Genomic DNA, 17,154 nt, shown 5'->3' with positions numbered 1-17,154 from the left:
AACTTCGAGGAAAGGAAGCTACTCTTGATTTGTGTAAATTTACATAGGAAAGACCCATCAAAATATTATTCATAATCTCCACTTTATTTTCTGTACAGGGTGACATAAAACATACATACTCTTTCTGCTAAGGTAGAGTGATCGTCACATGGTTAGTTTTCATAACATAGTTCCCCACCCAAGAACATGAGGGAGGAGACCCCGCAGTGCCCGACATATCACTTTGCAGGCAGGAGCCTGCTCCAGGCCACAGCTCACACTGCAGGCAGGTGGGTCGCAGGCGGCATGCTGCGCTGCCGGGTCCCCTGAAGGAAGCCACAGATGTTTGCATTTGGACATTTTAAATGCACGGTATCAGAGAAAACAATAAATACACACGCTTTGGTTACAGGGATGTCATCACACACAGTCACAACTGTGCAAAAATACTGTTTTTGAATCATTAAATAAAAAAGGAACTCACACAAGCTATAAAAATGCTGCCACAAAAAGCAAAGCTTTCCTGTAAGAAATTTTAACTGCCTTGACTATGAACTAACCCCAGATTTGCTAAAATACAAGAACCAGAACATAAATAGTCATTATATTTTATTCATAAAGAACATTCTGTAACTCCTGAAAACCTAACTCGGGCCTCTGAGTCATGTTACCACCCTATGTTAATGGGACATTTCAAAAGAAGGAAGTTTGGATAATGTTAATGGGACTTTTTCTTCTCATTTTCCTTTTATCTTCTGGCAGTTCTGTTCTAGCCATTACAATTACTTTTATTTTTTTCATGTGAAATATTAAAAACAAAAAATTCTTAACCCAGCCATTGATCCCAGTGTTTATTTCAAGACAAACAAGCAACTCTCCAACTGACATAACAAAATGGTACCAGTACTGTTTTTACAAACCACACCTCTTTCTCAGACAGGGGTCTGACAGGGACCATGATGAAAGCTAAAGGAATCCTCTTAAGAGAAATCATTCGGTTTTTACTTTAAGTGGTCAGACCAGAAGGTCCTTTTAGCAAGTGAAAACAAACCTTGCACACTAGTGATGAAACAAGCACGCTGGCAGGTTAGGATTTAAATGCTCTCCAGATGGGACAGACTTACAGCCCCATGCCTCACTTTCACAAAAGTGCATTTGGCTGGTTGTGGAACACATGAGGCATAGAAACCCACTCTCTGCTCTAATCATTTCTTCATAAGAGATTCTGACAGGAAGTGAAGAAGCACCAAATGCATTGCATTCCAAATTGTACCATAAGCGATAGCCAGCTTTCTTTTAAGAATCCCAGACCTTTGAAGGAAGGAACGTTCATCAGATCCCAGGGTGCAAGGTCAGAGTGTCCATGTCTTCTGGCCCATTCGGCCCGCACAGTGACATTGCTGACCTTCCTCTCCACCAGGCTATGTTGGTACAGGTGACCCCACAACTGCAGCCAGGAAATCCACAGCCACCTGAGGGACAGTCTCCACTACCAGGCCTCAGCTGGCCCTTTCCAGCTACTTTCGTGCTACTTTCTCCTTCATCTCAACCCAACCCGCTCACCATCCCCTTGCCTTCCTCCACGCTCAGCCCTTTTCATGGCCACACTCTACTTCTGCCCAAAAAAAGCCTAACCAAACCCAGTGGAGGGACATTCAAAAAGGAAAACACCCTTCAAATGCCAGTTTCCATCTGACATAACATGGGAAATTTCATGATCTGTCTTTAATGATAGCAGCATAATTTACAAAGATCCACAAGCTAGGACTAGCAAAAAAAAAAAAAAATGCATGTCAAACTTAAGTTTAAGCATAAAAATACACACAGAGAAGATTCAGAAAACAAGACCATGTCTAAAGCACAGTGTCAGCATGTAAGTTCATAAATCAGTAGAGCACATATTATGTAAACCAAAACGACACAACTAAATTCAAACATACAAGCCAAACAATTCCCTTTAGCCGAGAGGAAAATCAATCCTCCTCAGAAGCTGGCTGCCCTTCTTCCCCAAATGGACACATGGTAAACCTCTGTACTGTACTTAACCCCACCTAACCCATCACGTTCAATAAAAAGGTAAAATTAATGACCTGCTCTCTCCGCAGCCTTGATGAGAATTCACATTGTGGTGACACACCAGGCACCATCTCAATGTGGGCAAGTGTATGAATGTGAAAGTAAACAAAAGGGACATGCCGGTCAAATCACTTCTATGTGAATATAAAGGGTTCCACCCCAACTAAAAGTGGAAACCATCTCCAGGAAAAGGAAAAACTCTGTTTTGTATAATCTCTCGTGTGTGAAGGAGTACAAATCCATTAGACTCACCCTGACATTCTCCCACACACATCAACAAGCCCTGCCAGGAAGCTTCCTTTTCTCACAACGTTAAGTAAGTGATGCTGGCAGACCCCGGCTGTTCTGAATTTTTGCATGCATGTTAGCAAACACAACAATATAAAAAGCAAACAAACGGATCACTAGCACCATCGAAAGAATCACAACAACAACAACAACCATTTCTAGCAAGTGGAAGTCATAAAGCTCATTCCTAACAACCATCCTGAACTAAACATGTACACTTAGAGAATATGTCCAGGTGCGAATTTACAGAAAATGTGCAAAGCATCTATTACAATGATTAGGTTGGGTACTCCAGTCCAAGAAAAAGACATAAAAATACATGACAAAGTTACACACGGGCTATGCAAATGTCAAAATAACAGGAATAGGATTCTGAAGTAGTTCTCAGAAAACTCTGGGGGCTCTGACAAGCATGAAATAGCCCATCACACCCACAATAAGCACAGGAGCTTCCCAGCTGTCCGCTTCACAAAGACACAAACACAGGGAGCTTAAACACACAGATGGTTTGGCTCATGTGCAACAGAATTAAGCCATTAAATGGGCATCCCAAAAAGATCATGTGGCCCTAACATGAAACTAAGGAGGAGTCAGCTGCATGCCACAAAGACATAAATGTTCACTTTAGGTCCCCATCTCCTTCTCCATCCCCTTGGATGGACTTTTTGATACGAAGCAACATGGTCGTGAGCCACTGATCCAAACGAGATATTGAGTCAAATTCCTTCACCTAGTTTAAAAAAAAGAGGAACAGTGTATGGAAATACAACCAAATCGCAAAAAAACAACACCCCAAGTTGTTTAAACATTTCTAGTGATAATCCTCCAACTTGATTCACTTAAATCATTCATTCTAGTTTATAACTTTCTTCATGAAAAATGGTTTGTTTAAATCATTCATTCCAGTTTACAACTCTTTTCATGAAAAATGGTTTATTTGTTCTGTGACTATTTTGATGCAGCTAGTGACAAGTTCCTGTGCTTTTTAAACTGCTCTGTGCTAACATGTTGAGCTCCTAACCCCCTTTGTACCTGGAAGAGCATACTTAATGTGACAAAGGAAACGAGACCCTGTATAAGAAGGGAATATGGAAAATTCATGGTCTTCCAATATTCATTGAATGTGAATCAACGTACTTGCAGAGACATGACGTGTGAAAGTGCAATCCCTTTAACTCATTTCCATGAATTACCAGAGAGTGATATTTCAATAGGATGCAAAGAGTTTGGTAGCCAAAGTGAAACGGGAAAACATTCCTTTCCACTACTGCTTCAAAGCCAAGAGTAAATTAATGGAGGATACTGAGAAATCTGCTTGATTCTAAACATAAGATGGCAAATATGGGAAAACAGAAAACTAATGAGTATAAAAAAAAAAAGTCTTCCATTTCTTTTATGCCAAGAATATAGCAAACTCTAGTGAGAGTTTTTATAGAGTTTTTATATTTTAAGCTGTATTTAAGTGATTTTACTTTATACTTATTTATGGATCAGATTATTTCCAAAAGAAAACATTAAAACAGCAAATTTTAACAGTATGTGATAGTCTCTTAAATTTGCCTCCCAGATAAATTCAGCATGGTTAATGGAATTAAGCAGTTGTAAAGGTTTGTGGGATACATAAAACATGGCCTTGGGGAAATACATCTTAGGTATATTGGAAAAATGTTCAAATAAACGTTCAGCACTCATACAATGAAAAGATGTTTCTGTAGTTTAAACTTCCAAGAATGTACTGTATCCTGAAGACGTAACTTACTGCTTCAGTGTAAGCTTCACTGTTCTGTTCTTCATGAGCTTCTAGAAGTTTCTGGTAGCATAAATATGGAAAAATTAGTTTGGTAAACCAAAAACTTCCATCTACGAATAGATACTTTAAATACAGAAACAGCCTTAGTATCACATTAACTGACATTGCCAAACACCTTACAGAATAGAGGAAATACTCAAATAGAAGCCACGAGTTACCCCAAGTCAGGGACCTAGTTTTTGTGCTAACATTTCTAGGTTGCTTGCTTTAGAACACAACGTATATGTCCTTGACTCTGCTGGCATCTGAGAACTATTCTACAAAAGCCAAAAGCAGGAGAGTGCCAGTGCTCCTCAGAGAATTAGAGTTTCACTTTAGACCCAATCCCACCTGACAAAGGCCTTTTTTCTTCTTCAAAGTTGTGATGTTACTTACTTTCAATAACTTACATTCCCTTGAATCAGTAAATGCTGGAAACATTTCCTCATATTTCTCAAGAGCAAGCTGAAAGAGAAAAGCCACGCATTAATGTCCCCCTCACTGAATCAGGAAATAAAGCCTTTCTATCTGAACATGTTATTACTTCAGTGAGATTTATCTGCAGCCTATTTAAATGTTTAAGAAGTATGCTGTTAAACTCAACATCAAAATCAACACAGGTAACCCTGTTCAATTTGAATTACCAACTTCAGTTAAGAATAAATTTCTAAACCAGTTTTTCTGAATTAGGTTGCTGTAGAGAAGACAACGTGGACCAAATCTACTTTGAAAAAACTCAGAAACCAGGTGTCTGTTTCCATCTACTACATAAAGAAGCTCTTCCTTAACACTGTCCAGATTCCACATAAATCCCAGTCAGACCTCTGCTTGAGGCTGGAAGGACGCCTTTCCTCTCAGCAGCTTTACCTCTGCTCTCCCAGACGCAAACATGCGAGGCTGCCCGTCTCTGCCTCCTGTCTCCCCAGTCCACATTCCAATGTGATTTTGGCGTTTGAAACAAAGGATGCTATTCTACTTTTATTGTCTCTCCCCTTTGCCCCCTAATTCCTTTCTTTCTTTTTTTTTTTTAATTTAAGATTTATTTATTTATTTGAGAGACAGACAGAGCATGAGCAGGAGGGGCAGAGAATCTCCAGCAGATCCCCCGCTGAGCAGGGAGCCTGAAAGAGGGCTGGATCCCAGGACCCTGAGATCACGACCTGAGCTGAAACCGAGAGTCTGATGCTTAACCAACTGTGCAACCCAGGTAGCCCAGCCGCCTAATTTCTTTAAAGCAAAACTACTGAAGGGAACGCAGCTACCACTTTGGCAGCGGTTTCAAAATTACAGCTGGGATGCCCAGCGTAGTATTACTGTTATTATTATTAATGCACTCAGTTTGATCTTGCCATGACCGATATAACCCAAAGAAGCACATCATGAATAACAGAGGGACTGAGGCCTGTTCTCATGGGTAAAGTGCAGCAGAAACTGTGCGGGACTCCTTACCTTGGCATTCAGCTCATCTACTATGAAGTGACAGAGGGCAGCTTTAAAGAAGTAGTCCTTTGCACTGTACTTCAACAAAGGATTATCCATGGTGTTTGCCCCAACCTAGGCACAGAAGCAGAATTAGATTTCAAAGGTTTGCCTTCTTATAGTAGGCAACCTGATCCTTATCTGCCCTTTAGAAAATACTTGTGTATCTTACATCAGTTTAGCTATGAATATATCCTTTTAACCCAGTATCACACACTAGAAAATTTTACTAGATAAGAAACAGTATTTAATACATACAGTATTGTATGTATTAATACATACAGTGCTAACCTGTATTAACAGTATTTAATACATACAGTGCTAACCTGTTAAAAATGACCCAGAAGACTTCTATTTCCAGGAAGATGGAATAGACATTATTTTTCTCTATCCCTTCTGCTAAAAGCAACTGAAAGCCCCATTTTATAAAACCAACACAAGGAGACTGAAAAATGGAGACAAGACAGCAGACCAGCTAGGGACCTTGAGACACACAGAAAATAAAGCAGGAAGGTCTCTGGGTTTTCTTTTTCTTTCACATATCCCTGACTTGAAAAAGAAAAAGCCAGCAACCCATAAATGCCACGCTAGATGCAGCAGAGAAAAAAAGAATACACAGAAGTTTGTTTTCTCTAGCTGAAGGACCGAGAAAAGGGCAGCCTAGCAAGACAAAAAATTTTAGGTAATTACTGCTCTACTCCAGCCAAACACCACAGAACACTATGGCCCCATCCCTATTAACTTCAGTAAAGACCCTAGATGGAGCTGAGATGTCAATGCTTTTGAGACCGCGATTGTGGAGGAACCCCAAACCCCTGCCCAGGTGGCTTCACAAAGGCCCAGAAGGGGGGCCATGCCTTCATGCCTGCCAGCTTGTAATGGCCCACCCTCCTCCACCCCTGCTGCAAGGCAATGGAGCCAGTGTGGGAAGCCTGGGCCTTGCTTCCACCCAGGAGGAATGAGGTATCATCCTTCATCTCCCAGCAGTTATGGTCTCAGAAGAGGCCTAGTGGAGGCTTAAGACTTCTATCACCACCCAGCAGTAATGAGAACAATCCCAATGTGGTGTTGGTAGAGAGCAAGCAAGGGCGGGAATGGCCACCTCCGCCCAGCAGTGAAGGAACAGGCTCCTTCTGCTGCTAGAGCAGGGTCACAGAAAACCAGCGGAAAGAGAAGGTTTATTTATTTATTTTAAGGAGAGAGAAAGAGAGCATGAGCAGGAGGGGCAGGAGGAGAGGGAGAGAGAATCTCAAGTAGACTCTGGGCTGAGTGCAGAGCCTGACACAAGATTTGATCTCATGATCATAAGATCATGACCTGAGCCAAAACCAAGAGTTGGACCCTTAACTGACTGAGCCACCTAGGCATCCCTGAGAGAAGGTTTAAGTACGATCCAGTCCAGTTGTCACAGTAACTCACAACACTAGGAAAGGAAATCTTAAAGTGAATGAGAAACAACAACAAACAGATGACAGCTCTGAGGTGACAGAAATGTTAAGATTACACAACAAATATTTTAAAGGACCTCAAAAAAATGCTTCAACAGGCAATTTACAAAAATGTTTAAAACTAAAGAAAAAACAGAAAGCATCAACAAAGAAAAATTTCCAGCAAAAAAACCCCCATAAGATCTAAAGAAGAAACAAATGGAAATTTCAGAACTGAAAAGCAAAATAACTACATAAAAAGTTGATGGGCTCAACAGCAGAACAGACAGGAGAGGAAACAATCAGTGAATTGATGACAGATTTCAGGAACTATTCAGTCAGAATAAAAGAGAGCAGATGACAGACTGAAAAAAACAAATGAACAGACCATCTGGGACCTGTATAAAATAAGGTCTAACACTCAGGTTGTCTAAGTCCTGGTAGGGGAGGATAGCGAGAAGGGCTGAAAAAGTACTTGAAGAAATAATGGCTGAAAACTTCCTAAATTTGGCAAGAAACATAAACCTACAGAGTATTCAAGAAATTTAGTGAAAAGCAAACAGGATGAAAACAAAGACACCCAAGCCAAGCAGCATAAACTTCCGAAAAAATGAAGCTAAGGAAAAAACTTTAAATGTGGCCAGAAAAAAACAATACCTTACCTACAGGAGAAAAGTAACTTGAATGAAAGCAGATTTCTCATCAGAAACCACGGAGGCCCTATGTGGCACATTTTTCTTTAAGAAAAGAATTATCAACCCAGAACTATATACCCTGGGAAGACATGCTTCAGGAATGAAGGGGAAATCATAACATTCCCAGAAGAAGGAACACAGAGAATCTGTTACCAGTAAAACCTGCCCTAAAAGCATGGCAAAGGGATGTTCTCTAAATGCAAAGGAAACAATGAAAGATGTAATCTTGGAACATCAGATGAAAAAAAGAACACAATAAGCAAAATATGTGTAAATACAATAGGCTTTTCTTCTCCTCTTGAGTTTTCTAAATTATGTTGGAAGATTGAAATTAAAATTATATAATTGACTGAGGTGGCTCTCAAAATACAAAGAGAAAACAATTTATACTGAATGGGTAGGACAAAGGGACAGAAAGTAAGAACTCTATATTTCACTGGAAATGGTAACACCATCAGCTTGTGATAAATCAGGTACCTGTTACACCTAGAGCAACTACTGAAAACGGCTAGTCAAAGACATTTACTCAAAAATACTACAGATAATCAAGCAACCCACTATAAGGCAGGAAAAAGAAAACAGAAAAACAAAAAAAACCCAGAGCATAAACAGAAAACAATAAATAAAATGGCAGACTTAAGCCCTAATATATCAATTATTACATTAAATGTGAACGCTCTAAATACACCAATTAAAAGACAGAGTTTGGGAGAATAGATTAAAAAGCATGACACAACTATATGCTGTCCATAAGAAACTCACTTCTATTACAGTAATAAAGGCAGGTTCAAAGAAAAAGAATGGGAAAAGATATATCATATAAATATTAATCAAAAGGAAGCAGAAGAGGCTATATTAATGTCAGGTAAAGTAGACTTCAGAGCCAGGGACAGAGGGGGGCATTACATAATGATAAAAGTGTCAACTCACCAAAAAGACATCGCAATCCTAAACATGTATGCAGCAAACAACAGAGCTGCAAAATATGTGAAGCAAAGACTGATAGTAATGAAAGAAGAGAGACAAATCCACAATCACGGTCAGAGACTACAACACTCCACCCTCAACAATGGATAGAGATAGAAAGTCATCAAGTATACAGAACTCAACAATGCCATAAACCAAGAAGATCTAATCAACACTACAGAACATGTTACCAAGCAACAGCAGACCCACAGAACAAATGTAAAGTCAGACCATATTCTGGGCCATAAAACTTTAACAAATTTATAGGAATTGAAATCACAGAATGTATTCTCCAGCCACAATGGAATCAAACCAGAAATCAACAACAGAAAGATAAAGAGGAAAATCTCCAAACACTTGGTAATTAAGCAAAACACATCTAAATAATCCACAGATATCAATACATACAACAAAATAAATAAAACAATGTAACAGAATTGTGAGACATAGTGAAAGCAGTGTTTAAAAGGGAACTTATAGCACTAAATATGCATACACAACAAAGAGGAAAATCGATAAGCTCAGTCCTATCTCAACTCCCTAAAAAGAGAAGGGTAAAATAAATCTAAAGAAAGTAGAAGGATGAAATAATAACATTAGAAATCAATGAAACTGAAAACAGAAATACAGAGAAATCATTGAATTCTACCAGTTGTTTAAGTAATTGTAAACCCTATCAAATTCCAGCTGGGGACAAACTGATCCTAAAATTCATATGGAGATGACAAGGCCCCAGAATAGCCAAACAATTTTGGGGGGGAAAAAAGATCAAAGTTGGAGAACTAAAAGTTCCTGATTTCAAAACAAAGCTACCTAATCAAAACAATGTAATACTGGCATACAGACAGACATGTAAGACCAATGGGACAGAATAGATGGTCAAACAGAATATCAGTCAAATAATTTCCAATGAGGGGGCCAAGACCATTTAATGGCAAAGGGACAGTGTGTTCAACAAAAAGTGCTGGGAAAACTGCATATCCACAAGCAAAAGAATGAAGTTGGGTCCTTACCTAACACTATATATAAAAATTAACTCAAGATGAATCAAAGACCTAAACCTAAGAGCTCTAACTATAAAACTCCTAGGATTTCATCAAAGCTAAAAACTACACGTCACAGAAAATCAACAACAGAGCAACGCACAGGAGAAAATATGTGCACATCACATATCCAATAAGGGATTAACATCTAAAATATGAATTAAAATATAAATAAAATATGAATATCTAAAATAAGAATTTTCAAAATTCTTAGAAATAAGAATTCCTAAATGCAATACTAAAAACCAAACAACCCACTTCAAAAATGAGCAAAGAAATCGAACCAACATTTTTCCAGTGAAGGTATAAAATGGCTAACAAGCACACAGGGTCTCAACATCACCAACCATGGGGTAATGGAGGTAAAAACACAACGAATCACTTCATACTCATTAGGGTAACTATTACCAACAAACCGGAAAGTACTGGTAAGGATGTGGAGCAACTGGAATCCTGGCACATCACTGGTGGGAATGTAAAATGGTGCAGGCACTGTGGAAGAGTCTGGCGGTTCCTCAAAAAGTTAAAAACAGACCTGCCACATAAACCAGCAATCCCAATCTTAGGTATATAACCAAGACAATGGCAAGCCTCCCCTCACAAAAACACGAACACAAGTGTTCAGAGCAGCATATTTCATAAGAGTTCAAAAGTGAAGAAAACTCAAATGATAAACATTCACTGATAAACAGGTAAACAAACTGTGGCATATTACTCAGCTATGAAAAGAAAGGAAGTATCATTATATGCTAAAACAAAGGTGAACCTTGAGAAAACTATGCTACGTGAAAGGAGTCAGTCACAAAAGGCCACCTATCCTAGAAGGCCTAGAATAAACAAATCCACTGAGACAGAAACTAGATACTGGTTTCCAGAGACTGGAAGGAAAGAGGTGAAGGGAGAGAAGGAGGAGGAAGGGAGAATGCAGTGTCTCCCCATGATGAATAATGAAAATGTCTTGGAATTAGGTGCTGGTGATGGTTACACAAGTCTGTGAATATATTAAAACCCACTGACTTGTATTCTTTACCAGGATAAATTATATGATGTGTGAATTATATCTCAATAAAAAGCAAAATTAAATAAAATGTATAATTAAAAAAGAACAAGATACAGTGACTTCTATCTACTGGAAGTTGGTGAGACTGCAGCAGCCTCACCTGCTCGTAGATCTCGATGGCTTTCTGGTACTGCTCCAGCTGGGCGGCATACGCTGCCACTTTCAGCAGACACTTGTTAGCTGAACTGTAATCAAGAACCAGAGCAGAGCGAATAACAATTCAACAGAAAAAATTAAAAGGCGTCCCAGTACACCTTCATTTGGTATGCCCGATATGCTCACAGAGTACAGTAAAGGTTTGTCTTTTATTGCACATAACAAAACCCATTTAATTATATTAAGAAAAACAGCACTTGCCTGTTGGATTCTTCCCCTTTGTAATAATCAGCCGATTGTTCATAATGCGCAATAGCCTGAAAAACACACATGTATTTTATTCAAACTACTTCTCTGAAGAGCTACATTTAAGAATTACATTCGCATAGGTATTATTCCTATAGATAAACCTATTTCAACAGCACACCTTTCACAACTTGGCCTCCTTTATTTGGGGAAGACAAGAAAGCATGCACATCCAGAAGCCTGGTGGCAGAATACTCACCATCCATCAAAATCTCTTCTTCCCTTCCCCTGAAGCAAACACCTGGCTACACCATTTCCCCAGCCCCCAGTGCAATTCCAGGCAGCTGTAACCTGCTTTTTCAACAGAATGTAGAGGCATGCTGTAGGCTTCTACCAGGCTTGGCCTGTCCATCTAACTGTGCAACTTTCTCCAGGCCTCTTCCCTTCCCAGGAGCTAGAATGCCAATGACCAAGTCTGGAGTGACAGTGGAAGCCACAAACTGAAGATGGCTGAACTACTGCCTGGTTCCTAAATAACTACAAAGGGCAGAATGTACTTCAACCACCATGTACCCACCGCTGCCAAACCCAGAACAGCTACACTGGATGGTTATTTTAGAGGCATATAAAGCCCTATTGCATTTTAGATCTATTGCTTGCTACAGCAGCACAGACTTTCCTCATCAACACCTAAAGTGTCATCTAGAATAAGGGTGTTGTGTTGCCTTCAGTCTAAAATGTGTGGTGCTGAATTAACAGTCAAGTGGAGAGGAAACAAGCTGCAGGCTGGAAAGCTAGAAGCGCTTGTCCTGTTGTAGCATACGATTTGGTGAAATCAAGCATACAACAACTCAGAAGACAGAACACATCCCTATTGGAGCCAGAAACTCCAAGGGAAGAAGCTCTATGGAAAGAGACAGACGAAGGTGTATAATGCTGTTTTCAGCAAAGTTTTGTAAGAGAGAAGAACTCTGGAAAGAATTAGCTTGTTTGTAGGTAATTATAAAGGGAATAGACAAAGTCCAGTGACAGGGCCTCGAAACTGGAAAGGCCAATTGCCTCTATATCCCGAACAGCAAACGTAACCCTGAACAACATTTTAAACTAGGGGTCTGACAAACTTTTCTGTAACAGCCCAAATTATAAATATTTAGGCTTTGCGAGCCATATGATCTGCTTCAACAACTTAGTTCTCCTGCAGGGCCACAAAATTGGTGTGTCTATGTTCCAAAAACTTTACTTATAGACAATGAAATGTCAACTTCACATGATTTTTATGTGTCATGAATTGCTTTTTTCCCCAACAGTGATTAAAAACGCAAAACCTTAATTTGTGGGTGTATATAAACAGGTGGTGGATCTATAGACCTCTGCCTTAAATCTCAAGGTTTTCCCAGTATATCCTAAAGAGGAAGCTAGCATTATGCAAACATCAGACTACAGGTGCTCCCTTCCCACTAAGCCCATAGCTTCAAGGAAGTCCCACCTAATGACTTAAGAGAGAGGCACAAAGACAAAACAACAAACAAAACAGGCTAGGGAACTATGTTAAAGCTTTGGCTATGGTTTCTGAGAGCTGAATGGAAACAGACAGACCTGGCCATAAAGCCTCAGCCCCCACTTTCTGCAGGTACTAGTGCAATGACCAAGACCAATAATGACTTGGTTTACAAAATCTGTTTACCTCTAAGGCTTCAGGCTGAAGGGGCCACAGCCAACATTAGCCAAGTCTAATAGGGACTGCAGAGCACCACTGAGTGTGTGAAAAACTGACATTTCTGCGTCTATTTTATTTTTTAAGATTTTATTTATCTATTCGATAGAGAACACACGTAGGCAGAGCAGCAGACAGAGGGACAGGCAGAGGGAAAGGAGAAGCAGGCTCCCCGCTGAGCAGAGAGCTCGATGTGAGGCTCGATCCCAGCACCCTTGGATCATGACCCAAGCCAAAGGCAAATGCCTAGCCAACTGAGCCACCCAGGTGTCCCAACATTTCTGGGTTTAAATAATTATGTTTTGGGTCTTTTTGGTCAGCCTACCCTAACTAATATGCTCCCTAAACAAATTTTCTGAGTATTATTTACAACAGGGGCAAAACTGGAAACAAGGTTAAGGCGCTAAACATAATAGCCTACAGTGCTAAGATTAAGAATAATGACACAGTGACTGGGTGGCTCAGTCGGGTTAAGTGTCCAACTCTTGATATCAGTTCAGGTCTTAATCTCAGGGTTGTGAGTTCAAGCCCTGTGTTGGGCTCCACACTGGGTGTGGAGCCTCCTTAAAAAAAAAAGATAATGAAAGAGATAATCAATATGGAAATTTCTTCATGAAATATTAAATTAACAAATAGCCATGAAAGAACAGATACACTGTGGCCTTCATTTTAGAAACATATAAACACATACAAAAAACATCTCAGATTCCTCTGGAGCATTTGTCAGACTGTCACATACACATACCTGTGGGATGATCTGATCAATGTATGTATTCTCCTACCAAAATGTAAATTCTGTGAGGGCAGGCTTCATGAAAGTTTTGCTCACCATTATGTCGCTGAGCCTAGCATAATGTCTATCATACAGTAGGTGCTCAAAAAATAGATGCTAAGTGAATGAAGGCAAGCTGCATTTCAAATGATGGTCCCCTATTAAACTACTGCCAATATCTTAATCTTGAATGCCCACAAAAGTTTTTCAGTGAATTCCAAATAAATCAAAAATAATCTTTTTTGAACACTCCCCAAGCTCTAAAGTATTTGGCACTCTTTTCCATCATAATAAATGGGCTAAAGTATGAGAAACATGACCAAATCACCAGTTAAGAGTATCAGATTACATAACCTCCTGGGGGTAGGGTGGAAAGTGTCACTACTTACCTTGCTAGTTCTCATAACACCAGAACTCAATGGGTAGTGTTGGGTTGAACTGTATGTAACCGCTGTTTTGGGAGTAAAAATAAATGGCCAAATGTGGACAATCTGGTTTGACCTAATAGTTCTTGAATAATGATACTGGTTCATCGAAATGTTATACCTGTAAATGGGCTAGATTTATCATAGTAAAAAAGAAAACTAAAGCTTGGCTTTTAATAATGCTAGTTAAATCAATAATCAAATTTTATGATATTCCCAAGTTTTGACAGAGGCTGCAGTTGAAAGGAAAGCTTATCTAGTGGCTTAATAGAGAAGTTCCAGAGAAAAGAGGCTGTCACAGGTCATCTTTGGATGTTCACACCTGGTTTAGAATTTTAACATGTAGTGAAATTTACCAGGCACAAGTAGACCCTTCCACATTAGAAATCTGCTTGCTGTTTCTTACAATTTCAAAGACCGCGATAAATGTCAAAAGTAGAACATAGCCACCAATAACAACAGCACACATAACAATAAACCAGACAAAAAACCAGCTCGTTATCTTGTTATTTAAGTAGCCCACCATAGGGATTGCAATAATACTTCTTCTTCGGGAATCTGGTAAGTGTCACGATGCTGGAAAATACACGAATCCTGAAATGAGAGACAAGACCCTCTAGGACTGCAGTCCTCATCAGTGTCTCAAAGCAAATGCAATTTCCAAGTCTCAAGAAGAGTCCACTTTGTAGGTGGACTTAGATATTCTTCAGATGGAATCAATTCTTTTAGAACATATACCCCCAGATAGGACCTAATATGAACTTGCCACAGACATACCTACACGATATCAAACAGTACTAAATCATGTTCTTGAGGGTCTGAAAGAGAAACGATCACAGTTCCTCTGGGTCATTTAAAAGCCCATTTAGGGGCACCTGAGTGGCCCAGCTATTTAAGCATCCAGCTTGTGATTTTGGCTCAGGTCATGATCTCATGGGTCATGGGATAGGACTGAGCCCTGAGTCAGGCTCTGTACTCAGTGGGGAGTCTGCTTGAAGATTCTGTCCCTCTCCCTCTGCCCCTCCCCCTGCTCTCTCTTACACACAGGTGCACGTGTGCACGCTCTCTCTTTAAAATAAATAAATCTTAAAAAACAAATAAAAAATAAAAGCCCATTTAAAGAGGACCCACTTATTATTTTGTTTTATTTCATAAAATCAAAGAAATAATGTGAGCCTTTGAAACTTCATACACTTTGTTGTTCACTAGCTAACATTTGTGAATGAATCAGAGAACATATAGCAGCTTGTATTAAAAGGGAAAAATTCATTTGTAATAGATGAAATGTAAGGTACCTTACATTATAAATATATAACTGATTTTTCAAACTTAATATATATAACTGATAACATAACTGATTTTTTAAACTTAAACTTCAAGTACCACTGACTACAATCTGGTGAATCCCACCAGGGAAGCAAAGGCAATGATGTTTCTAAACACAGGAGCCCTTGGGGCACCTGGGTGGCTCAGTCAGTTAAGCGTCTGCCTTGGATTCAGGTCATGATCCTGGACTCTGCTCAGTGGGGAGCCTGCTTCTCCCTCTGCCTCTGCCTGCTGTTTCCCCTGCTTGTGTTTGCTCTCTCTCTCTGTCAAATAAATACATACAATCTTAAAAAAATAAATAAATAAACGCAGGAGCCCAAACATCAGGGAACACCACAAAGTAACCCTGTGTGTGCTGAGTAATACTCTTAAATTGCTTTTAAAAGGGCACATTACATCAGTGAAGGGAGATGCCACCTGCTGGTCAACTCGTAGAATGGCAGGAAAACCATGAGTTTACGAGCTTCAGAAGCTGCCATGACAAAATAACTTTTTTTAAAAGAAGGAAGACAAGAGTATGCTATAGATCATTTTATCCACCCTGAATTTCAGGGAGACCCATGTGTGAAGTAGTTGCCCAAGAACAGACCTGGCAGAGAGGCAGCACAGTGCTGTGGGCTCCTGCCCTCAGAGTGCTTTCCTGACCACGCTGGGCAAGGAGTCAACGACTCAACCTCTGCTAGAAAGACACTTCTGCAAGAATGCTATCCCCCCAAGATGATTCAACATTAATAAAGATAGTATGCCCAAGACACCCTGACCAAATAAATACGCCAGCCACACAAGGCCCATCTCGTTTCTGTTCCATCATCAATTCTGCACCAGGGAGAAAAGAAGGGCTCAGGCCTGGGTCTCCTCATCCTCTCCAGAGTCTACAGATAGCTTCTCCAACGAGAAGGGGCACATGCAATGTACTCAGTGGCCCTGATTTAGTCACAAGCAAAATATCCTTAGAAAAACATGGCATATTATGACAAAAATGGCCAAATCATGAATTCTATGTAACAAGTCAGTGAATTTTGTGCTGGTGGTGGTCAGCATGAAGTCAGAGGGCAAAGGTTAACAATGCCAATCCAACTTTAGCAGTAGCAGACATCTCCCCAAACCAAGATTCTGTGTGCTTTGGAAAGTATGCTGCTATGGCAGAGATGGGTGCGTCGTTTGCTTATTTATCAGAGCCTAATATGTCCCAGAGTTCTGGGCTCTTGGGATACATCAGCAAACCAGAGGCAAAGCTCTGTGCTGATATGGGCACCCACTCTAGTGTAGGGAAAGATGACAAATAACAGGAATGATGAGCAAGCATTTGTAGCATATGATGTAAGGTGACAAGTGTGCTGCAAAAAAAGAAAAAGCTGAGGTGGGGGAGGCGCCTGGGTATGTATTCGTGACAGGCTGGGGTTCCAATTTTAACTAGGTGGTCATGATAAGTCTCATGGAAAAGGTAACAAACGAGCAAAAATTTGAAGGACAGGGGGAGTAAGCCATGTCGGCATCTGTGGAAAAGCCCCACAGAGGAAACAGCAGTGCAAAGGCCCTGAGACTGGAGCTCATCTGGCATGTGTGAAGATCAGCAAAGAGGTCATGGTGGCCAGAGCATGGTATAGCATGAGGGAGGAGGGTGAAGAAGAGCAAGAGGAGAGTTCAGAGAGACACAGGAGTGAAGAGGCAGATCAGTGGGGCCTTGGAGGCCATCTGCAAGGCTCTGGCTATTCCTCTGAGTGAAGAGGAGGCAACATCAGGTTGTAAGCAGTAGAGACACAATCTGATCTA

At 40.1% G+C, this 17,154-nt stretch overlaps 1 protein-coding gene across 2 annotated transcripts in view; it reads right to left on the bottom strand.

Annotated features, from left to right (window-relative positions):
- Window positions 1-68: 68 nt before the first annotated feature.
- NAPB (NSF attachment protein beta) overlaps window positions 69-17,154 on the bottom strand; it is a 41,430-nt gene continuing 24,344 nt past the window's right edge. For both annotated transcript variants that reach the window (XM_040637891.1, XM_040637889.1), the window contains 6 exons: window positions 11,160-11,215; window positions 10,903-10,987; window positions 5,582-5,686; window positions 4,529-4,597; window positions 4,103-4,153; window positions 69-3,073 (listed from right to left, as the gene is read on the bottom strand). In XM_040637891.1, coding sequence (XP_040493825.1) covers window positions 2,963-3,073; window positions 4,103-4,153; window positions 4,529-4,597; window positions 5,582-5,686; window positions 10,903-10,987; window positions 11,160-11,215 — 477 coding nt within the window. In that variant the 3' untranslated portion in view covers window positions 69-2,962. The remainder of the gene's footprint in view (window positions 3,074-4,102; window positions 4,154-4,528; window positions 4,598-5,581; window positions 5,687-10,902; window positions 10,988-11,159; window positions 11,216-17,154) is intronic.

This window comes from Ursus maritimus, unplaced genomic scaffold (genome assembly GCF_017311325.1).
Source record: "Ursus maritimus isolate PB19 unplaced genomic scaffold, ASM1731132v1 scaffold_22, whole genome shotgun sequence".
In the NCBI taxonomy this organism is placed as follows: domain Eukaryota; kingdom Metazoa; phylum Chordata; class Mammalia; order Carnivora; family Ursidae; genus Ursus; species Ursus maritimus.
This window is presented reverse-complemented; position numbering and strand designations above follow the sequence as displayed.